Source organism: Hemicordylus capensis, chromosome 4, assembly GCF_027244095.1.
Source record: "Hemicordylus capensis ecotype Gifberg chromosome 4, rHemCap1.1.pri, whole genome shotgun sequence".
Lineage (NCBI taxonomy): Eukaryota > Metazoa > Chordata > Lepidosauria > Squamata > Cordylidae > Hemicordylus > Hemicordylus capensis.
In genome coordinates this window covers 78,191,556-78,215,591 of record NC_069660.1, presented here as the reverse complement: position 1 = coordinate 78,215,591, position 24,036 = coordinate 78,191,556, and the positions used below count along the sequence as shown (strand labels likewise).

General features: G+C 46.7%; 1 protein-coding gene across 5 annotated transcripts in view; it reads right to left on the bottom strand.

Annotated features, from left to right (window-relative positions):
* The window catches only part of TEAD3 (TEA domain transcription factor 3), a 126,461-nt gene that overhangs the window by 13,252 nt on the left and 89,173 nt on the right, over positions 1 to 24,036 (bottom strand). For 3 of the 5 annotated variants that reach the window (XM_053248759.1, XM_053248758.1, XM_053248760.1), the window contains exons 3-7: positions 14,651 to 14,715; positions 9,666 to 9,728; positions 9,476 to 9,538; positions 2,212 to 2,223; positions 811 to 948 (exon numbers count right to left, since the gene is read on the bottom strand). In XM_053248759.1, coding sequence (XP_053104734.1) covers positions 811 to 948; positions 2,212 to 2,223; positions 9,476 to 9,538; positions 9,666 to 9,728; positions 14,651 to 14,715 — 341 coding nt within the window. The remainder of the gene's footprint in view (positions 1 to 810; positions 949 to 2,211; positions 2,224 to 9,475; positions 9,539 to 9,665; positions 9,729 to 14,650; positions 14,716 to 24,036) is intronic. The other 2 variants (XM_053248762.1, XM_053248761.1) reach the window with 2 other exon arrangements.

The following is a 24,036-nucleotide window of genomic DNA, read 5'->3' as shown; positions in this document are numbered from 1 at the left end:
ATTTATTATCTGAGCTTCTGTTGCTTAGATAGTCACAGCAGCTTAAGAAGTTTCATTTTCTAAAAGAAACCATCGTATATGGAACACAATTTTTGTAGGATAGCTTGATGCTGCATCTACACAGCTGAGAAAAAAAATGGAATAGAGCAGCTGGGAGTTTCACATAAAGCCAGAGCACCTCCGCACTCTCCAGTGAATGCTTGAAAGGAAAGGAAAAAAGGGGAAAGGAAGGGAAAGGCTGGAGCAGATTTGCCACAGATGGGTGATCTGTGTGCGCACATGTGGAAATGAGAAGCATTCGATGAAGATGTTGGACAGGAGGGATGGAAAGCTCTCCTGTATGTGGAGCAAAAGCAGCAGGTGTTGGGAGTAAGAACATGTGTTAGGTTTGGGAAAGAAGTATAGCTGGGTTAAAGGAGTGTCAGGGAAGGTTGGAATAGCAGTGTGTGTTGGGTATAGTACATACAAAAAGAAGGTGAGGGGTTAAGCCTATTAGTTAGGGTGGATTCCACAGTCAAATAAATCAAGCAGACTGCCTCTTAGGGACACCGCTGCTTGTGCTGCATCCACCACTATTTTCTATAACAGAAGTGACTGGCCTTGTAGTAACATATGTTCCCAGGTCATTCATCTGAGCTCAACCCCAGGGCTGTCTGTATGAGGGCCCAAAGGTAAGAACAGTTTGCAGGGCCCCCTATGATGAATCAATATGTTCTGGCCCTGCCAGAACCACAGCACTTTGCAGGGCCCAGGGTGACCATCCCTGCCCCCTTCTAAAAAAACGCAGGGGCACACTAGAGCATCTCTTACCCTGGGAGGAGGAGAGAAGACAGCCTGAGAGAGTGAAGGAGGGGGGCTGAGCTTGTTCTGCAGGACACTGGCAGATACTATCTGTGCAGATGACATGGAAGCCATACTCTGCAGAGCCTTGTCCTTCGAGACCTGATCCTTCAAAAGAGGACAGAAGAGAAGCAAAAAGAGGAGTTACCAAACCAGACATTGAGAGCCCACAAAAGCAGTTGTCAGCTGGAACTTAGAATCAATCTACACAACACTTGTTGATCATGTTAAGCCTGCTTGTTTTCAACTTGGCCTCAAAGCATACGAATAGTGAACCATGCAAACAGTTCCTCATTAATAAAGACCAGTGTTTTGCCACGATCATAGCGAAAGTTCACTTCCAAGGAACTAGGCTCAGTGATTTTTACTATTTTGCAAGCTAACTTGGCAAAGAGGCACCTTTTTAACGTAGTGTTTCTCTTTATTTAAGCAGGGGGCGAGTAAGTGGCCCTATCTACCCCTAGCACAGTACCTCCAGTGACTGTTGCTGGTGTCTATCTTATCTTTCTTTTTAGATTGTGAGCCCTTGGAGGACAGGGAGCCATCCTTATTTATTGATTATTTCTCTGGAAGGACGGTATAGAAATTGAATGAATGAATGAATGACTACTACTACTACTACTACTACTACTAATAATAATAAGTAGGGGCCACTTTGGCAAAAGCCTTCAACATGAGAGCCATTTCCCCTTTGCACAGTGCTGCACTGCGCTCAATGCTGGGAGGGCCCTTTATGAGAGATGGAGCCCTCTCTTAAGAGCTCTGTGTGAAAAGTGCTGGAAAGGGCTACATTTCCCAGCACTCTGTGCACACCTTCCCAGATGGAAGAAGGGCGCAAGGGGGCTCCGTTTCCCACAAATGAGCCCCTCCCTCAGGAGCTGGGCAAATCATACCACTGCATGGCAGCGATGGTCATCTCTGCATGGTACCAGGGGACTGTGCAGACTCAGCTGCAGCTGAAGCTTCACCCAGGCCCAATAAACGGTTCATCAGGGAGCTTCACTTAGGGTTGATGGGGGCCGCCACTCCCTCCTGGGCCTTACAATGAAGAACACTGATCTAGCCAGTCACATGGAGAATCAACTATTTAGAACAGTCCAACAGGCTTGTACTTTTCGACAAGCAGAGCACAAGCATCCATGGTCGTGTTTAGTCATGTTAAGGCTCCAACTTTCCAAAAAAGGTCTCAATTTGACAACTATTAATTCTACATTTCTATCAAAAATTAATTCCATTAATTCTACATTTCCAGTATATGCCCCTCTTTTCAGTTTCCAGGGAACAAAGGTTTGTACCCTCTAGATCTTTTCCTTGGCAATACCCTATCCATGGGGAAATAATGGGAAAGAGACAAAACTAAATTGCACTTACCAAGTTCATAGCCTGTGTGAATGAAAGGGGAAAAAGAAGTTAGTACTTCTGCAGTCATATTGAGTGTGGGTTTTGTTTTTGTTTTTGAGGAATGGGGAATCTGCATAATTCCTATCAACATAATGGAGCTTAATGCATCAAAAGAAGTCAAGCTTCACTTGTAAACAAACTACATGGGACAGGCTGATTTCTATTGGAACCTCTTTTGCTGAATCCACATGATGATGTGGGGCCCATAGCTCCAGGGGAGTGAGAAAGAGAGTAAATGGCATGATACTTTTTTGAACAGTTAACTTCTTCACATTTACAAAACAAGGAAAGTGCACATGAAGCCAGCAACTGATTGGAATGGTCTACCCTGTTCTGCATTTCTAAAAGTCTGTTCCAGGCCTGGATGCAGATAACAAAATTCTTTCACAGATTGTATAGATACTAAAACAAACACAAACAGCCACCAGGCCTGGTCAGTGCACTCTCTCCTATGCATGTTTAAAGAACATAAGTGCATGTCATATTGGGACAGCCTAGAGATTTCTATATCAGGTGGCATAAAAAAATCTGCACAGTACCTAAGTCTGTAGGTAACTGCTTGGACCAACAGATCTTTTGTATTTGTGTTGAGTTTACTTTTGATTTTCCTTTAAAGACTAAACTGACAAAATGGACATCAGTTATTCTCTGGGTCCTCTGCTTGAGGACTTTACAAAGTATGAAACAATATTGGTACAAGACTGAGCAGATTGTTGTGCATGACTGGACTGGGGTGGTGTAAAGGACAATGCAGAACATATATACTGTATGTACGTTCAGAAAGGTCTGCCCTGGTGCAACAAGGGGAGCTGGGGGAGCCCGTTTAATGAGCACCCCCCCCAAACAATGTATCAACTTATTAACAGCTGTGCTTGACTGAGCTAAATATTTCCGGGGCTTGTTAAAAACCAGTTTGACTGACATAGAAGTGGGGCAACTGCAGTCATAGAAAGCAGAATCCTCTATAATAAAAGCCCTGTGTGTGATCCCGTGCGCCCGTGTCTTTTTTGGCATGCTTAGAACTGCTGAAAAAGATACGGCCGCCCAGACACTGGTGGCCATGTTGGAGCAGGAGAAGCGGCGGCCTAGGAGAAGCGGCCGCCGCCAACGGGAGAAGAGTGCTGGCGAGGAGGCGGCGGCAGAGCAGCGGCCTTGGCCAGAGATGGCGGTGGCCGCGGTGGGGCGACTGGCCCCGACGGCGGCAGCGGCCGCCACGGCGAGAATACGGGTGAGGCGGCGGTGGCCGCAGGGGGCGACTGGTACCGATGGAGGCGGCCACAGCCAAGGGAGTACGGGCGCGGCGGCGGCGGAGCTATAGGTACGGGCGAGGCGGTGGGGGAAGCCAGAAAAGGGGGGGCGCGAAGGTGGCGGGGCGGACTGGGAAGGACTGGGCCCGCTCGCGGCCGCACTCGGGGGGGCGGGGGTGGTCTTCTAGCGCCCGTTAATCTAATGGGCTGAAAATGGCTAATATGTATATATTAGGGATGTGCAAATTGATTCAGGTGCAAATTGATTTGTACCCAAATCTAGCTGATTTAGGTGATTTGTAGACAAAACAAATCACCCCTGTGCTCCATTGGCTAGATTCGGGTCCAAATCGAACTGCGCCTGATTCGATTCGAATTGATTTAAGATTTGGATTCCCTCCTAATAATCCCCCCCCCCGATTCCTAGCTTTCATTTTTTTAAAAAGCGCTAAGCTCTAGCCCTTGTAGGCCCTTGTAGAAATGGAGTTATGGAGCAAAATGTGTGGTCACTATTCTTCGTGTTTGTATTCTTTGGTGTATAATAACTTTCCCTCAATGAATCCCTATGAGGATTTATTACACACCAAAGAGTATAAACACCTCAAAAATTCCTAAAATATAAACTGAGTACCCAGTGGCTTGTGAGTTGCGGGGTAGTTGCAACATGGGATGCCACTACTTCCACACACCCACCTGCTAAGCAGTGGGGTCAAAGTTGACACATGGCAGTAGTGATATGCACGGAACCGCGGAGCTGCGGTCCGGCACTGGGGTGGGGGTTCCTTTAAGGGCGGGGGGAGGATGTACTTACCCCTCCTGCCATGCCTTTTTTAGTTAGCAATTGGGGCGGCAGGATACCTCCCTGCCGCCCCTTCCCCTGCTCAGCTGCAAAAGGCTTCAGGAAGCCTTTTGCGCATGCACATATCATGTGTGTTACGTCTCCGTGACGTGCGCGCATGTGGCCATGCGTGCGCACGTCGCGGAGACGTGACGCGCGCAACGACATGCGCATGCGCAAAAGGCTTCCTGAAGCCTTTTGCAGCCGAGCAGGGGAAGGGGTGGCAGGGAGGTATCCTGCTGCCCCAATTGCTAACTAAAAAAGGCGCGCCGGAGGGGAAAAAGTGGCGGGAGGGGTAAGTACATCCTCCCCCTGCCCTTAAAGGAACCCCCACCCCTGTCTGGCCGAACCCCGAACCGCCCATGTTAGGACCGGTCTGGAGGCCTGTAGAATGGCCTCTGGACTGGTCTGTGCACATCACTACATGGCAGTTGACAGTTGGCACTGTCCAATGATAGTCAAAATGAACAGAAGAAATGAAGGCGTATAATGAATCCTCATAGGGATTCATTATGAGGAAAAGTTATTAAACACCAAAGAATCCAAACCAGCATGGTGTAGTGGTTAGAGTGCTGGACTAGGACCGGGGAGACTCGAGTTCAAATCCCCATTCAGGCATGATACTAGCTGGGTGACTCTGGGCCAATCACTTCTCTCTCAGCCTAGCCTACTTCACAGAGTTGATGTGAGGAGAAACTTAAGTATGTAGTACACCACTCTGGGCTCCTTGGAGGAAGTGCGGGATATACATGTAACAACAACAACAACAACTCTTGAAAAATAATGACTGTACATTTTGCTCCATAACTCCACTTCTACAAGGGCTAGAGCTTAGCTTTTTTTTTTTTTTAATGAAAGCTGGGGAGCCATGTTAGGGTTAGGATATGGCAACTTTGAATCCCCATTGTTTCTTATGGCAGAAATGTTCAAAATAAGTAAAAACTAAAAATGTTCATCAAAAGTCAACCAAGTGTCCCACTGGCTTGAAATTTGGGTGGTAGGTGGCACCCATGGGCAACTACCCATCATCCAAATTTGGTGCCCCTAAGACCTTGTTAAGTGGTCTGAATCTGAATCAAATACAAATTGAATCTGGGGTGATGGGAGGGTGGATGGATTTGGACACAAAACAATAGATTTGTACACATCCCTAGTATATATTTCACTCTAACCTCTCTCAATTGAACTTCCTTCCCTTTCCTCTCAAAGGAGTTTGTCTTATTAGATTGTAAGCCCGCTAGAAGAATCTATTTCTAAACTTTTGTACAGGGGCCAATGGTTTTAGGTGCTGGTTTTATTGTTTAATCCTCTCTAATAAAACACTTGGTATCCGTCCGTGGACGGACACCAAGCGTGTGTCCGTGCCTCCCTGCCTTGTTCTGCGCCTGCGCGAAGCACAGGCCCAGAACAGGGCAAGGGAGACACGCTCGCCGGCACCGGCAGCCATCTTGGGTGGCCAGAAGTGGCCGCCCCGAAGAAGCCGGAGAGGCGGCGGCAGGGGAAAGTGACCGAGGCGGCGGCAGAGCCGCCGCCTCAGCCAAAATAGATGGAGGCCGGGGGCGGAGCGGAGGCCATGTAACTTTAGAAAAAAAATTGCTCCCGCGGCCGACGCCGCCGACCGCCCACCCTCCCTCCCAGCTGCCGAGTCCCCCTTACCCTGGCCGACTGCTGTCGGCCGAAGACTGCCCTCAATTTAAGAGGCAGAGAGGAGCTCGCAAGCAGAGCTCCTCTCTGTGCAAAGCCTCTTGCCGAACTGCCGCTTTGGGCGCTTGCGTCCAAAGCGGCAGTTCGGCAAGAGGCTTTGCACAGAGAGGAGCTCTGCTTGCGAGCTCCTCTCTGCCTCTTAAACTGAGGGCAGTCTTCGGCCGACAGCAGTCGGCCAGGGTAAGGGGGACTCGGCAGCTGGGAGGGAGGGTGGGCGGTCGGCGGCGTCGGCCGCGGGAGCAATTTTTTTTCTAAAGTTACATGGCCTCCGCTCCGCCCCCGGTCCCGGCCTCCGTCTCCCCGGCCTGGCGGGGGCAAGTGCCTGGGCCGATTTGGCCCTTAAAGGTGGGGGGGGCGTACGGCGGAGGGAGGGGGAATGGCGGCGGGGGGCCAGGAGCGCCATTACTAGCGGCCGTTATTCAACGGGCCAAAATTCACTTGTATATTAATATATGGACTATATTTTCTAGCAATGCAACGGAATTGACATGGGTGTCATAGCAGAGCTACTATTTCACCATGAGAATACCCAAAGCTCCAGCTACGGGCATGTAGATACACATGCAGAACTAAATGGCTTACCAGATGCCATTACATTAAGCAAGTATAACTGCTACATGCTCAGGCTTCAGTATTCACACTTTAGTAGCCTTCTTGCAAGGAAGCAGACTCAACAAGACTGACTTTGAACTCTGAAGCAAATCATCGCTCCCTACCATGAAAGATGTGCTACAGAGTGCAACAAAGACCAATTTTAAAATGTTCTACAGTTGCATCCAATCCTATAAAATTTGCAACTACAACACTAGATCCTTTTTAAAAGCGCTTTTTTGCCATTTGATGCTGTTCTGCAATTAATATGGACTGAACTTTGGGCCTGGGCAAAACTGTGTAGGCAAGTAATCTGTTTGTGAACCAATCAATATATTTGGAGTAGGGAGAAAGACAGAGACATATAGACTATCAGTGATCTTTCCCAACCTGTTGCAGCTGCTACACTGTAGAAAGTGGAGGGAGGCTATTTTGGCTTAAACAGTTTGCTCTAGTGACAGGGGAGGAATCTCTGCTTCCCAATTCATAAACCAAACAATGGACAAAACCATTATCAGTTCAAAATATCCTTCACTCTCCCTTAAGCCCACCTCTACAAACAAACACATTACTCTGCAAAATCACAATACACAGAACACACAGAGGAAAGGGTTATAGGAAAGGTTAGCCAATCTCCAGTTAAAGAAAGGAAGAAGAAAAGGGAAGCCAACCACAGAAGAAAAGGAAAGCCAATCACAGGATAAAAGCTCTCCAGTTTTATCCCTGCTCAACTTCCTTGGCTCCTGGTCCCAGTTTTGCTCCAAGCATCCTGGATCAGCAAGAGCAGGTCCAAAATGGAAGATGCACATCTATGCCTTCCTACCCTAATCAGCTCATCCCATTACATGGGCTTCTTTGCCCTTCTATTCCTACCAAAGCAGTCATTTTTCTTGACACATCAGGACTCTAGTCTCCTCTGTTCCTATACCTGCTATGATGAAGTCAAACCCTGAGCTTCAACTGTATATGCTGGCAGTCTTTAAAAAAACATATATACAGGAAAACCCCATTATTCGCAGGGATTCTGTTCCATGGGTCGGGGGGAGGGTAGTGAATCTGCACATGATGGAACATTAGGGCTATGGGAATCAGGAGGTTAGGTTCCTGGACTGCCTAAATGACCTCCCAAAGTGCCCTACCATGCTCCTGAGTAGTCCACTACTCCGAAAATTGGCTGGAAATAAGCTGTTTTTGCCCCCTTTTAAGTAAATGAGCCATAACATGGCTCCCAAAAACAAAATGGTGGCCAGAAATGATCTCGAAGATCATTTCCGGCCATCACCAATCTGCGGATATGTGGGTTTAACCCTTATATTTCTTTTTTTGCATATACCGAGGTCGGGTGCTAATTACCTGACTGTGGATACACTCTGCGAGTGCTGGAGTTTAAGGACCCCCTGTAACCTTAAACTCTTTAAACAAGGTCCTCCTGTATATTAAAGTCTTGCTTATTGCACAGGATAGTGATGAAAATATGTACATGTATGATCAACAGCTTTCCCATATAAAAGGACTTCCAAAAGAATTGTTTTTTATTTGTTTGCTTTAAAATATGCTTTTATGTTCTCCTGCTGTTTTGATCTGTTGCTTCAACAGCCACTGCAGGTCTACCCTGATTTGATCTCCAATCCTGACATAGCCCAATACTATCATGAAAATCTTAACCCTAGACAGCAGTGGCCAGAGAAATATTTCAGCAGCAGTAAACTTACACTGCTGCTAAGGGATGAGCAAGAGAGAGGATACCAGCTGACAGGGCACAAGGTCCTTTCCCTTTCCATTGCCACTCACCAGAAGTGCTTTTTCTGTGCCACCTCACCTGCAGCTGCTAATCTTATATGGTCTCCACTTATTCAAGCAAGGTGCCAAAACCTTTGGCTGCAATGGAACACCTGCATCAGGGATATCCAAAGTATGGCACAGCTGGGATTAGAGAGTAGTGGTAGATACCTATGGAGAACTCTAGAACGGCTGCCCTACCACCACCTGAGGATTCCAGTTGGCACCTCTCCCACCCTCTTCTAGGGATGTGCACGAACCAGTTCAGAGGCCATGTTGGAGGCCTCCGAACCTGTTCAGAAACGGACCGGTCCGGCAGTCCGGCACCGAGGGGGGGGTCTACCTTTAAGGGCGGGGGGGTGTAGAACTTACCCCTCCCGCCGCTCTTCGCCCTCCGGTGCTGCGTTTAAAATTGAAGTTTTCAGGGCGGCAGCGTTCCTCCCTGCCCCCGTCGTTGCCCGGAAGAAGCTGTAATAGAAGCACGCATGTGCGCGCGCTCCGCATACGTCACAAGCAGCGTGCGTGTGACGTATGCGGCACGTGCGCACATGGCGGTGACAGGCGCGTGCGCGCCACACTGCACGCATGCGTGCTTCTATTACAGCTTCTTCCGGGCAATGACGGGGGCAGGGAGGAACGCTGCTGCCCCGAAAACTTCAATTTTAAACGCAGCACCGGAGGGGGAAGACCGGCGGGAGGGGGAAGAGTGGCGGGAGGGGGAAGTTCTACCCCCCCGCCCTTAAAGGTAGACCCCCACCCCTGTGCCGGTCGGGACCGGTCCGGACCCATGCACATCCCTACCCTCTTCAGTGATCTTAGACAGGAGTAGCTTCACTCTTTTGGAGAAGATGCACTGGACTGTTTTGAGTAGACCATCCAGACTCTGTCAAGTGGATGTGTTCCATTTTCCTTCCAGCTCTCTTTTCCCTCAACATGGTTTTGACAATGCCTGGTCCCAGGAACAAAGGGAGGGAGCAAAGATATATAGAGGAAAAGAGTGGCAACCACAGAGCGCAGCATGTTAGTTGCCAGCATGGCCATGGCTCAAAGGTGGGAAAGCCGGGGAAGCGCGTACCTTCAGCTTGGACTGAATCTCGCGAGATTTCCGTCTGGCTAGAACCTGCAAGTGGCTAGAAACCTGCAGAGAGAAAAGCAGAAGGAGAGGGGAAAAACAGCAGAGCCGTCAACCAGAGGAAAGGAGAGGAAGGAGAGGGGACTGCCCATGCTCACACACCACGGACGCATGGGCAGGGTCTCCAACGTACCTTAATGCCAACCTGGTACTCTCGCACCTTCTTCCGAGCTAGAACCTGTATATGGCTGGACACCTAGGCCCCGCCAAGCCATTCAAAAAGGAAAACACAAACAGAATGAAGACATGATCCCACATTGCTCTGCGTGACAACAGTGCTTCAAGCACCCCAGGAGACACACAGGCCTCTTAAGCCAGCTGAGGCTCTTGAGAGAAGTAGCAGCACTCAGGTTGAATGGCAGTTAACACTGATTGCAAGGATATGGCCAAGTCCTCAACTGGATGAAAGTGGCACAGCCCCACTATCTGCAATATACTTCTGCTTGATGTTCAATAACTGGGGATACCACTGCTGAGAAACAGCATTTCAGAATGCAGCTTTTTGCTCTAACAGCAAGTATTATCCACTAGTTTATTATCTCTTCTACACACTACTGATAATCTTGGCTCCAAGAACCATTCATCCTTCAAACCCTGGGCTACTTCCAACATAACATTTTGCTGCTTCAGGCCTCTACCATAATACCACTTTCCACAGCTATGCAACGCCAGATGTACTTGTCTCTTTGTCCTAATTAGGTGATTGAATTAATTCCTTCCATATAAACCAGGAAGAAGCTAATGTTAAGAGCTGTTTCTATCAGGGTTTCAGACATCTTTATGAACAATCCCCCATCTTGGAAAATATTGAAGCTAATATCTGGGAAATGAATTATCTTCCAGTATTTGCATATTGTGTTTAAAGAGGAAGGAAGAGGAATTACAGGGCTGGGTTGATCTCCCATCAACTTTTCACAGGAGGATAGCATATTTGCTTCTGCCACTAAGTTGTTAAAAGCAGAACCCTGTCTACTTACTGTGACCCCTACAGAACAAGGCACCAGCACTACTCTAGAGCCTCCTTCAAGCACTGACCACTAATATGTCCAAAGCCCAAGCCACTGCAACAGTGCTATAGAACACTGTTTCACAGGGGTGGGCAGACCGAGAGTTTCTGCCTCCCCACCCGTGTGTGTGTGTGTGTGTGTGTGTGTGTGTGTGTGTGTGTGTGTGTGACAGACCCTTGGGAGCTATGACCTGGAAACAGCAGCTTGGGGAGGAAAAGCCAGTTGCAAAATGGTAACCTGAACAAAAATGTACATCAATGGAATAAATGATTTTGGCATCAAATTCCCTGAATTCCAGGAAAATTTGTGGGAGAAAAACATGGAGATGAAGTAAAAGCAACCCTGACCACTCAGACAGAGATTAAAATAGTGCAGCCATGCCCTCACCTAGCCAGCCAATCAGATTTGCAGTATTGGCTGGAAGGGAAGGGAGGGAGAAGCAAGACCAAATGCCTGGAGAGCTACTTCAGAACCACCTATTGCTTGACCCAGGTCTATTAGCTATGGGATTATGGCTCTGAAGGGTAGAGGATTAATTTAGATAGGAAGCCCAGGTTATACTTGTCTCCAGAAAGAATCTTCACAGGAACTTACAATGCATAGTTCTCCACTATTAAAATATAATCAGAATATTTCACACACTCCACAGAAAGGTGATGTGGGGACCTTACAAATGTAAAAATACAAGCAAAAAAGACCACAGACTACACTATAAGTCTATGTTAGAAAGAGCCAATGGAGACTGTATGGTTGTCTACTCTTAATCATTCTTTCTACCTTTGTATGGACTTAGTACTACACCAGACAGAGCATCTCTCTCTCTGGTGATTCTCTTTATTTAGCAGAGGGAGAGTAACTGGCCCTATCCATCCCCAGCACAGTACCTCTAGTGACTGTTGCTGGTGTCTATCTTATGTTTCCTTTTTAGATTATGAGCCCCTTAGGGACAGGGATCCATCTTATTTGTTTTTATTTCCTATGTAAACCACTTTGGAGACATTTGTTGAAAAGCGGTATATAAATATTTGTTGCTGTTGTTGATCTCTTTCACAACAAAGGTCTCAACAAAGTCTTTCACAACAAAGGTATCTCCTGCTTTGCCAGAGATAAGGGATCCTGCTAAAGCTTGCAGTCCAATGAAGGATTGTACAGTAAGTCAGTTCGTCACTTACTACCTAAAGATTTACCAGAATGGCATGACAGCAACAAATCTAGGAGTGGGGCAGAATAGCTGTAGAATTAATGCAATGCAAAACTTCCTTCCTAAAGCTTTGGGTTGACAACTTTCAGCCTGAACTTTGGGGTTCCACTTTTGTTCAAGCCAGCAAGACACTAATGCCTGGAGAAAGCATTATAGATACAGTTATAGATATAGATCTGGCATTTCCAACTTCATTGTACAGACAAGGCAAGCACCAAGAATCAAAGAAGGGGGAGCAGCTGTGATCTTTGCACATAATTTTTTAGAATGTTTCTCTCCCTCCCGCACTGATGTAGCTCATGTGAGCACTGAAACCTAAACATCTGACGTTTCTCTTGCATGTCTTTGGAAAGCACCGATGAAAAGAAGCTCTCTCTCACACCATTCCCCCAGTTCCAGGTACAATGGTTAAGCATTTTAGATATTTATGACATTATCCTACTCTACTGAATTTGTAAATAGTCAAAATACTCCTGCTCTACACTTACAAACAAGAGGGGCACACACCATTGCTTCCTAAAGGCCTGCCTGAGGATTTGGTCAAGATCTCAGATGCACTCATTCCGTGGACCCAATCCCCACAACATCTCTGCTCATCCTGGACTGATCTTCTGGTAGGGTTAGGGTTGCCAACTGTCCCTCATTATGCAGGACGTCCCTCATTTCAAGGATGAAATGCTGGTCCCTATGGGGGCAGCATCTGTCCCTCATTTTGGTGATGGGGCGAGCAGCTTCTTATTTTGAGAAGTTTTTGGTTGAAAAGTGGTATAACTTGAATATGTTCTAAACAACAACAATGCTGGCACTATTCAATAGCATATAATTCAATTACATATACATCAATGATACTCAGGCTCTTGATTACCACTGCATACACCTGCCACCGCCCCCAGCCAGCCCACAAACCTTTGTCCCTCATTCTGGCAATGAAATGTTGGCAACCATAGGTAGGCTCCAGGGGATAGAGCCTGAATTCCCTGGAGCAAGAGAATCACACGGGGATAGTACACAGTACCTTCCCGCTGATTCCTTTTCCAACATTTCACAACCTTTTTGTGCCTGAGGCACACCTAGATCAAATAAATTGTGAATCTTTGCTGCTGGCAAGATTGTTTGCTTATTTGCAGTGGTTGAGCTGCAAAAGCTTAGATTTTAAACTCTGGGCTTTTGCAGCTGACTCACTACTTTACAGGAAGGGGCAGCCTCTGATCAAAACATGGGAAGTGTAAACCTTTCACATTTGTCACAAACTTGCTCCTTTATGTGCTGAGAAGGAGGCGCCCCCTTCTGGGTGCATAAAGGAGCAATTCAGCTTTAGACGCGAATCAGCTTCAAATATGGGGAATTTTAAACCACTGCATTTGTGGCTGAATCGCTCCTTTATACACTGGTAAAGAAGTAACGCTGCTGCAAACGTGAATTTAAACCCCTGCGTTTGGAGAGGAACCACTCCTTTACTAATAACTCAGTTGCAAACACAGGAATTTAAATTCCCCACACTTGCAGCTGACTCGCTCTTTTAGGGAATGGAACATCTTCCCTCTGCATTGCAGCAGGGAGGGTGCCAGTGTGGCGCACTGGTTGAGAAATGTTGCACTGAAGCATTGAACCAGAACCATGGCAAATTCCTATGCAAAGATGGTGAAAATACAAAAAAAGACAAAGAGCCAGAGGTTGCCTTCAGGCTTACCATTTTTTAGTGTAATTTGCTATTATTCACACAAGGAGACAGTGTAGTCCTCACAACATTCCAAGATATGTAAGTGTTTACACTCCCACTTCTGGTTCTCTCAAATAAAACTTCATTAAAACAAAAATCTCACATTGGCCCACTTTCACTCAGAGCCTCTGTCTTTTATTTGTGCATGTGAATTTGAGTCCATACCTAGTACCTTGAGTACCTAGACATCAGGCTAACTTCATCTGCTAACAGGAATAAAGAACCTGGCTGCTTCACAATTCCAGAATCTGGTTGGTTACAGTTCCATTTTAAAGTCTTCTCGTTTTTGAACACACTACATACATGAGTGTTAAATTTGATGAATATGGGTGAAGCTGTTCAAATGTAGTGTTTATTAAGAAAAAAAATCCAAATCTGGCATTCCAGGAAGAGAAAGCCTGTGTCTAGTATGGGCAGAGTGCAAAAATTAGTTTCAGGACTGCGAAGGACAAAAGTTAAACCAAATTAGTTTTGACAAGAAGGCTGATGCAAGATATACAACCTCAGCCTTTAAAGACCCAAGTCGCATTTATAGCTGAGAGCCAAGACAGAAGCAACAACAGCTTCTGAATAACTTTGTCCAGTGCACATCTCTCTTTTTAAATGTGTACCTGTGGCAAAATATCTGCTTCATAACTATGCCACAAAACCTCTTCATTTTGGTCACCCAGCACTTCCATGACTACTCAGCAGCTAGCCTCTATGTACACTTCTGCTTCAGGACTCTTCCTAGTCTAGTGGAGGAGTCAAAATGCTATCTGGAGTGGCTACAGCCAATGCCACAAGTGATTCTGGAGGAGAACTCATGGATTTGATTTTTCTTTATCTTCTTCTTCTTCTTTTTTTTTTAAGGAAGCAGAAAATTGCATCAGAGGCAATGCAAACTCTTTGGACCATTCCAGTTCTGTCAGGTTCTAGAAAGATAACTTTTGAAAGGCTGTGCATATTTTGCGGGCTTGTAGTGCAGTAGGGGATTTGGCGTTACACTTGTCATTACAGGTTCTCTGACTTTCAGCAAAGGCATAAAGGTATACCAAATTATTGCAATGGAACACACATGTATGCAAAAAAAAACCCCACACATAATTTCAACAAGCCCTCAAAGGGTGCCATTTCCTGATATAATCACATTTACTACTGCAAATGGTTTTTAAAAAGGAAATGATAATAAGCACCAAGCACATTTTTACCTGTTTTCTTGTCCGTGTTTTCCCTGTCCGTAGCTTGATGTACCTTGCTATCAATTCATTGCGACCTAAAGCAAAGAAAATATAAACATGATGCAAGCTTGAGCCTTTCCCCCAGGTCCTTCTCCAGACATCCACATTGCCTAGTTTATAAAAGCCTACTGCTGTCACTTCCCCCACCCCACTCCCTCCACCAAGCTTCTCTGCATTCTCCCTCTGGAAAACAGCCAAAGCAAGGTTCCTAGTCCTGTGACATTTTACCAGAAGATGGCGCTAACACAACACTTGTCGAAATGGACAAGGATATGCCTGAGGCTCTGGCTCTTTAAATAGTGAACAAGACCCCATGACCACTCCACAAAGATGGCAAAAGAATATGAAACCAATGTGCATGGTACATTCAAAGTAAGGACACCCAGAAACCTAGCAGGAAAGCCACTGTTCCCATGGGGCCGATTACAGAATTTCCTCCCACTACGCTGGGAGAGGCCCAAGGATAAAGAAGGCATTCCTGAGGATTGTTCTGGAAACCTGTAAAGCTTCTTGCCCAGTTCCACCACACTCTATGAAGCTACCTCATGTCCAGAATGGGTACTTTGTTCCAGAACCGCTACAAGGCTTCTGTTCATCTTCCCCCATGTGACCCTAAGAAGATGGAACACATCCGAGGGTCCAAGAGCGCTAAGGCAAATTCAAGAGGCCCACCCTCAGAGTTCAGTGGTTGATTCTGTGACACCCATGCTCTCCATGGAATATTTTAAGTGGCACTGGCCTTTTAAAACAGCACTCCCCATCCTCCTTGTCCTAATTTGAAGCAGAAGAGCTTTTGCTCCACATTTTACAGGCCAGCTGTGGCCAATCTAAATTCAAACGTCAGAGCAGCTGGGAGCTTTCTTTTCCCTCATCCCCTCCCCTCTGAACATGGGGGTGAGGGGGGGGAGAATGGGGTAGGGAAGCACACCAGATTTATTTTAATGGACCAGATGGTGGTGGCTGAAGCTAGCTGAAATGCCCTTGCAGCTAACTTAGCATATCTTTAAAAAAAAAAAATACACTTAGAAAGCTGAAGCAACTGTGGTTGTGCTGGCAGTGCCAATGCCGTGTATTCCTTTCAAGGCAGCCTCTGGATGAGAGTTCTGAGAACAGGCTTCCCACTGTAAACGAAAACGCACCACAGGCCCTGCTCGTGCTTCCCCCGCCCCCGTCACAATCCCACTCGGCAACAGACAAGACCAGGTGCTCCACAGGGTCAAACAGCACCATGTGAGAGGGAAAGAGAAGGAGGATGCCATATACTGGAGTAACAATGCCCTCACCATAAAAGCCAGCTGGCTCACGACATGTCCCTTGACATGTGTGTTATATGTCCCTTGACACGGGGTGAAAACAAGAAGTCTCAAAGGACTTGGCTCAAAGGACCTCTTATTGGGAGGCCAGAACAGTCCCCCCAATAAGCATAATAGAATAAGCATAATAGAATAAGCATGCTGCTGTTTGACCCCACAGAACATGGCCTGGAAGGGGGAAAAAAAGCAAAATAGGCTCCCCGGAACTGCAAGAACTTGTCCCTATGTAGCCATTCAGCTACTGTAGCATTCTTTACAACTCACAAGTATTCAGTATTCTCTCACTCACCCACTCCGCTCCACAGCTGGGAAAGTGAGGCACAGCACTAATCAGCTTGAAGAACTACCCCTGAAGTCCAGCAGCATGCCAGAGAGCGAGAGAGGGACAGGTAGGAGTGCAAGCACGCCTCTGCATCTCAGCCAGGTCCACAGACCCTCCTGCTCCTGACAAGGGGTACTAGTATGAAGCCTTGTTGCTTGAGCTTGGCCAGCCATGACGCAAAGTCAGGGGTGCACAACTTTGGTCTTCCAGCTGTTTCTGGACTACAGCTCCCATTAAGCCCAGCCACCGTGGCTAATAGTCAGGTATGATGGGAGATGTACTTCAACATCTGCAAGAGGGCTGAAGTTGTGCAGCCCTGCCCTAGACCATCCTGACTAATAGCTATGCAAAGAGCCTGGAGATGCAGTTACTTTTGCTAATCAGCATGTAACTAGTCACTCTTCTCTCTGCTTAACTCCTTGTATTTTATATGCTTGTTCATCAGCCAATCCTTAACCAGAAAACTTTAGCTTGTGACTGGCTCTCTACCATGTGGCATCTGACATCACGCTAGTTACAAGCAACATTTCTTTTTCTAGAGGAAGTGTTTTAATTGACTCAGAATGTTCAGTTCCTGTGCTGACTGAATCATTGTTTCCATGGATGCAAACTGCATGTCCACCACTTAGGAGAAGTGGAGTTAGCTTTTAAAAGATGCTTTCCCAAACATTTTATGGACTTTTGCAACTCAAATATTTTGCTTATGGAAATTTTGCTTCCTGGCTTATGGCATTTAGCATCTTAAGAAGTCAAACCACAGTATAGATAAAATTCCATTTCTGATTCTTTTGACCTGGTGCTGAGTTTCTGAATTATTATCCTGTTTTCCCTAAATAAATCTTACTTTTAATATAACACAGAGGGAAAGAGCATGGCTGGAAAGCCACTTCAGTTAAGTGAGGAAAATGTGGAAGGTTACACAAGCTGAGTTTGCCTTGGCCCTTTGATGGTCAGACTGTTTGCTTGCTTTCCCCACAGACCTTATTTGCTGTATCACAGGACTATTCATTCCCCTTTGGTAGGAGTGAAAAGGAGGCAGTTTTCCTGTCTGCAGCACTCATCCAGGTCTGTTGTGTGCTGGACTTCCTGGCTCAGGATTTATTTAACTGTTTCAGCTGCTGGTAGCAGCAATGTCTACACATGCTGCCATGTGTATGGCAGCACAAGGGAGTTGGCCCTTGGTATGTAGCCCTCCCATGTAGGCGGGAAACCAGGCCATCAGTGACACTGAGATTGGGAATTTGGCAGATGAGCAAATTGAAGGCTGTACTTCTCTGCTGATTTAATTGGCTTCCTGGATTAGCAAACTGATAGATTTAGAAGCATTTAATTCTGCATCGACAGTTTTCTGAAGTTTAGTTTACTAGTAGCAATTGACTTTTCAACTAATTGATTGCTATGCTTATTGCTCTATGATATTATGTACTTATGGTAGTAACTGAAATAATTGTCTTGACTGCTCTGAATCCTCATCTCTTAAATGTATTAACGGATGATTTCACTGGTTGGGTGGATTGTAACACTGACGAACATAATTAACTATTTATTGCATTCGTGTAGGTGTGACATCTGTTTGGATGCTATGCTACTGAAGGATGGGATGGAAAGAAGAGAGGATACCTTTATCTAGCAATTACAATCCTCTGCTTTCCATTCTGCTGATGTATCAATCTGGTGCTTCCCACAATGGACACAGGGCAATGCAACTACAGGGAAGGTGAGAGAAATCCCTAACTACCATCCTGCTCTGTTTGCCACCCCACTGCTGAGGCTCTAAGCTCCTGCCACTATTATTCCCATGGCTGCCTAGCTTACCAAAGCAGGAGTGGCAAAGTGGTAACAGAGGACACTAAATTGTAATAACAGTAAGCACAGCTCCTGTTTTCAAAGCAAACATGTAATCTGACATGGCCCCTGAATGGAGGAAACTTAGACCCCAACAACTTAGAAACAAAGCCACCCAGAACAATATATTTAAGCTCCTATTCAATGTAATTTACCTGGGAGTAAGCCCCAATGAACACAGCCAGACATACTTCTGAACAAATATACATAGGATTGTGCTATTAATGTTAATTTTGATCCGTTGGTAGGGGGCTGGGAGTCAAGCCCCTGGAAATGCACACCAGCAGGCCCCCAAAGCTCTAACAATAAGGGTAGTTTTATGGCAATTGTGAACAGTAGCAAGAGTCAATAAAAGAACTCTCATTAAATTCCTTGCTCTAATTGGAGGTAGGTGGAATAGTTAGCTTATAAGAGTAACAAGATCAATTTCTAGTAGTAATGCTCTATCACAGAGCGCAGAAGAGAGAAATGAAGGGACCCTTATGGACTACAGCAGACTACATCTGACTGAAGCCATCTTTAGTCAGTTTTTGGCAGGCATATGGCCTTAAAGTTATGTAGCCATGACAAGAACAGTTCAGGTGTAAGCAATGGGTGTGAATCTTATTTATTATTTCTCTGTGTAAACTGCCCTGAGCCATTTTTGGAAGGGCTGTATAGAAATCAAGCAAGCAAGCAAGCAAGCAAGCAAATAAATAAATAAGTAAATAAAAAAGTCTAGTTCTGATGCACAGTGGAAGTTTGATGCCAGGGATAATTATAATTATGGGTGGAAGTAGATCATTATCAGCAAGGGACCAGCTTTGATAAGCATAAGGAAATTCTAGAAGTAGGATCCTGAAGGACAAAACAAATAATGAAATGTTTGAAACAACCATGATGTCTTTATGTCAAAACGTTTGCTTTTTATAGAGTTTTGTTGGATCAATTTCCCTTTTATATGCTATAAAAACGACAGGTTACTCACCTGTAACGTTGGTTCTTCTAGTGGTCATCTGTAGTTTTACACCAGGGGACTTTGCACCTGCGCAGAGTACACGTAGGAATCTAACAAGCTTGATTTGTCCTGCTTTGGGCAGGAAACCCGCCCTCAGCCGCTATATGCGGCTGCGTCACTCCTCATCCTCTCAGTCACAGAGTCCGCCCTTCAGGAAACCAGCGGGGAGCATGGGAGGGCTTGTAAAACTACAGATGGCCACTAGAAGAACCAAAGTTACAGGTGAGTAACCTGTCATTCTTCGATGTGGTCTCTGTGTTTTACACCAATGGGCACATAACAAGCAAACTCCCAAGCAGGAGGGAGAGGCAAGGCAACAGCGAAATGAACAGTACTTTATTAACATTTCCACCTCCTGAATCACAGCAAGCATAGATGATCAGCATTGAGTCATATCCAATACATCACTAGCCGCACATATTACGGGGTGTGTGTGTGTGTGTGTGTGTGTGTGTATACACACGTGTTGGTACCCCTCCACGGAAAAAGAAGAACCCATAATTGTCTCTGAAATAACTTGTAACTGACAAACATAATTGGCACCCATCATTGTTTATTCCACATTTAACAAAAATCAGATTTTGCTTTAGAGTTTTGAATCAACAGAATATTTCAAATAATAACACAAATGAAAATGGCATGGACAAAAATGATGGGACCCTTAACCTAATATTTTGTTGCACAACTTTAGAGGCAATCGCGGCAAACAAGCGATTCCTGCAGCTCTCAATGAGACTTCTGCACCTCTCAAGAGGTAGTTTGGCCCACTCTTCCTGAGCAAACTGCTCCAGCTGTGTCAGGTTTTAAGGGTGCCTTCTCCAGACTGCATGTTTCAGTTCTTTCCATAGATGTTCGATAGGATTCAAATCAGGGCTCATAGAAGGCCACTTCAGAATAGTCCAATGTTTTGTCCTTAGCCATTCTTGGGTGCTTTTAGCTGTGTGTTTTGTGCCATTATCCTGTTGGAGGATCCATGACCTGTGACTGGGACAGAGCTTTCTGACACTGGGCAGTACGTTTCACTTCAGAATGTCTTGATAGTCTTGAGATTCCATGGTTCCCTGCACAGACTCAAGGCACCCCATGCCAGATGCAGAAAAGCAGCCCCAAAATATAACCGAGCCTCCTCTATGTTTCACAGTAGGTATGGTGTTCTTTTCTTTGAAACCTTCATTTTTTCATCTGTGGACATAGGGCTGATGTGACTTGCCAAAAAGCTCCAGTTTTGTCATTAAAAAAGCCAGACTGGAATTTGCTAAAATGCATATTGACAAGCCACAATGCTTCTGGGAGAATGTCCTTTGGACAGATGAAACAAAACTGGAGCTTTTTGGCAAGTCACATCAGCTCTACGTCCACAGATGGGGAAAAAACACACCGAGGCTGGAGGCATTTGCCATAGGCTCAGAGGATCCCGAAGGGGGTCGAAAGCGTCCAGAAACCACCTCTGGGCAAGATGCATCTGGAAACGTGCCTGGGGCAGGACATAGGTAGTGGCTGTCATATGCCCCCAAAGACACTGCACCGAGTGAAGGGCTTGCGGTCCCCCCAAGGAGAACAACACTGCTCTCCGCTGGAGGGCGCGGACTCTCTGCTCCATTAGGAACACTTTCTCTGATCCCGTATCGAAGCCAAATCTGATAAACTGGAGCCTACAGGCGGGAATCAGGTTGGACTTCCCAACACTGATTTCAAGGACTGCAGGGTCTCGATCATGGTATCGAGGGTGCACAGGCAGACCGCTTTGAGCACACCAGGACCATCCAATCATCCAAAAAAGAGGAGCACTTGCACCCCTTGTTCCTGTATATAATCTACTACAGGGGCCAGGCACTTTGTAAAGACACGAGGGGCCGTTGTCTGCCCAAAGGGCAGCGCCTTGAACTGGTAGGGGAGCCCCTCCTACCTGGAACCTCAGGAAACGCTGGTGCTGTGGCCTGATCAACACATGATAATAGGCGTCTTTGAGGTCAATGGACGCTAACCACATGTCCCTCTCTAAAGCATTTAGGATGTTCAGTACCGACAACATCCAGAAATGTTGGTAGATCAGGTAGTGGTTCAGCGCCCACAAGTCTAGTATTGGCCCCCGTTGGGCTTTGGTACCACGAAGTATTAGGAATAAAAGCCTCGGCTCTTGGAATTGGTGACCGGCTCTATCACATCCTTGGAGAGCAGAGCCGTCACTTCTGCTTGAAGAGAGTGGGTGGAAGGGGTGGCCGGAAGAAACCGGAACTCTAGGGCATAGTCCAGGTTGACCACTGACAGCACCCAATGGTCCGATGTCACTTCTGCCCAGCGACCCGTGAAGGGTACCAAGCGAGTCCGAGAAGGCCCCTAGTCATTGCTTCTTGGGAAAGGTACTGAGCCACTGTTTAGAGAACGCGGGCTTGCCCATCTGGGTACCGGGTTTGTAACGATGCTGCTGTTTCAAACCCAAAAGGAATGTTCCGATGGGGATGGCTGTTGAAAAGCAGGCTGTTGCTGGTATGGAACCCACTGAGAGGCCTTTTGTGATCAAACAGAAGATATGGAAAACGACATAGACTTCACTGTGTTCCAGAGCTTTTGCATTTTTTGGAGCATCTCATCGGTTTGCTCTGCAAACAGGGACATGCCCTCGAAAGGAAGGTCTTCGACCCTGAACCGGGCTTCATAGTGGAGGCCAGAAGACTGCAGCCAGGCATGGTGGTGCAGCGCCACAGAGGTGGCCATGACTTTGGCTGCACATTCCGCCAAGTGACGGGTGGAGAAAAGCTCCTGCTTGGCTATCTGGACCACCTCCCGGAGAAAAGTCTATGCTGGTTCCTTCTTATCCAAAGGCAGCAGCTCGAGAAAAGGGCCCACCTTTTCCAAAGGGAACTGCTTGTATGTGGCATTATATGCCTGGTAATTTGCCATGCGCAAGTGGAGCGCCGAGGCAGAATAAAGTCTCCTTCCGAAGGAGGAGAGCATAGCGAACAAGGATAGCAAACAGGACATCTGAGTTTTGCAGGAGTTTAGCGGGAAGTGTGCGGGGGAGTTTGGATCACAAGCAGCCTGGTGGAGAAGAGAACGTAAGTACATATTCCTCCCTCGTATCCCTCATATTCTTGGGAAAGGCTGTTTGGACAGTTAAATAGCTGACCGTTACAGCTGAGACCTATCCTTCTAATAAACAGATAATAAACTGCTTACAATAAACTATCTCTAAATACTGTAAACAGCCAACAAGACAGTATGAAGATAGAAAGTCATCAGGGGAAGGGGCACTTCTCAGTGTATTGCACAGAGTGCCACAAGTATGACTATTTGCCCCATGGGCAGAAGTCATGGGTGTGTGCTCAGTGCAAGGAGCTCCTGGCCCCCAGGGAACAAATCCATTCCCTTGAGACCAAGGTGGCAGATCTGGAGAAGCTCAGAGAGACAGAGAGGCATGTGGACGAGACCTTCAGGGATGTGATAGAGGCATCCCACTCCAGGGCTGGTAGCAACTCTGCTGTCAGGGAGAATGAAGGTCTTGGGCAAGGAGGACATCAGTCTGAGGAAGAGGGAAATGCTCCTTTAGAAGGGACCCCTTCCGTGGATGATGAGCCCATATCCTCTCATAGGAACATAGGAAACTGCCATAGACTTAGTCAGACCATTGGTCTATCTAGCTCAGTATTGTCTTCACAGACTGGCAGCGGCTTCTCCAAGGTTGCAAGGTTGCAGGCAGGAATCTCTCTCAGCCCTATCTTGGAGAAGCCAGGGAGGGAACTTGAAACCTTCTGCTCTTCCCAGAGCGGCTTCATCCCCTGAGGGAGGGATCTTGCACAGGGAATACTCCTCTGGGGGCCTCCTTGTAGTGAGTGATTCAATCATTAGAGGTATAGAGAGATGGGTTTGTGACCCACGTGTTGACCGCACGGTGACTTGCCTGCCTGGTGTGAAGGTTGCCGACATCACGCAGCGTCTAGACAGGCTCCTAGGCAGTGCTGGGGAGAAGACAGCTGTTGTGGTGCACATTGGCACCAACAATGTGGGGAAATGTAGTCAGGAGGTCCTGGAAACCAAATTTAGGCTGATAGGCAGTGTATTGAAGTCCAGGACCCCCAAGGTAGAATTTTCAGAAATGCTACCTGTTCCACGCACAAGTACAGTGAGACAGGCAGAGCTGAGGGGGTTTCAATGCGTGGATGAGATGTTGGTGCCGGGAGGAGGGGTTTAGATTTGTTAGGCACTGGAACACATTTTGGGGCAAGCAAGGCCTGTACAAAAGGTACGGGCTGCACTTGAACCAAGATGGAACCAGACTGCTGGCGCTTAAAATCAAAAAGGCTGCAGAGCAGCTTTTAAAATGACACCTGGGGAACAGCCGATGGGAGCTGGGCAGTATCCCGTTTGGCAAAAGCCATCCCTTAAAGTGCGAGGGTGCAATCAATTCAGATAAGGGGACAGTGCAGAACCCCATAAAGAGCAGACAGAAGGCTGTGCCAGCAGGTCAAAGAGTCATAAGAATAGCATACTTCAGGGGAGAGATTCAGAGTATAGGTGCTTATATGTCAATGCCAGAAGCCTCCAAGCCAAGATGGGTGAGCTGGAGTGCTTGGTTGCTAATGCAGAAATAGATATAGTGGGCATAAGAGAAACATGGTAGAACAGTGAGAACCAGTGGGACACAGTCATCCCTGGGTATAAATTCTACAGAAAGGACAGGGAGGGGCGCCTTGGAGGTGGAGTAGCACTGTATGTTAAAGAAGGGATAGAATCTAACAAGCTTGAAAACCTAGGTGGGGACTGGAGTCCTCCACAGAAACCGTGTGGGTGACTATACAAGGCCGTAAAGGGAACGTGCTACTGGGGATGTGCTATCGCCCTCCGGATCAAAATGCCGACAGTGACTGGCAGGAAGAAATCA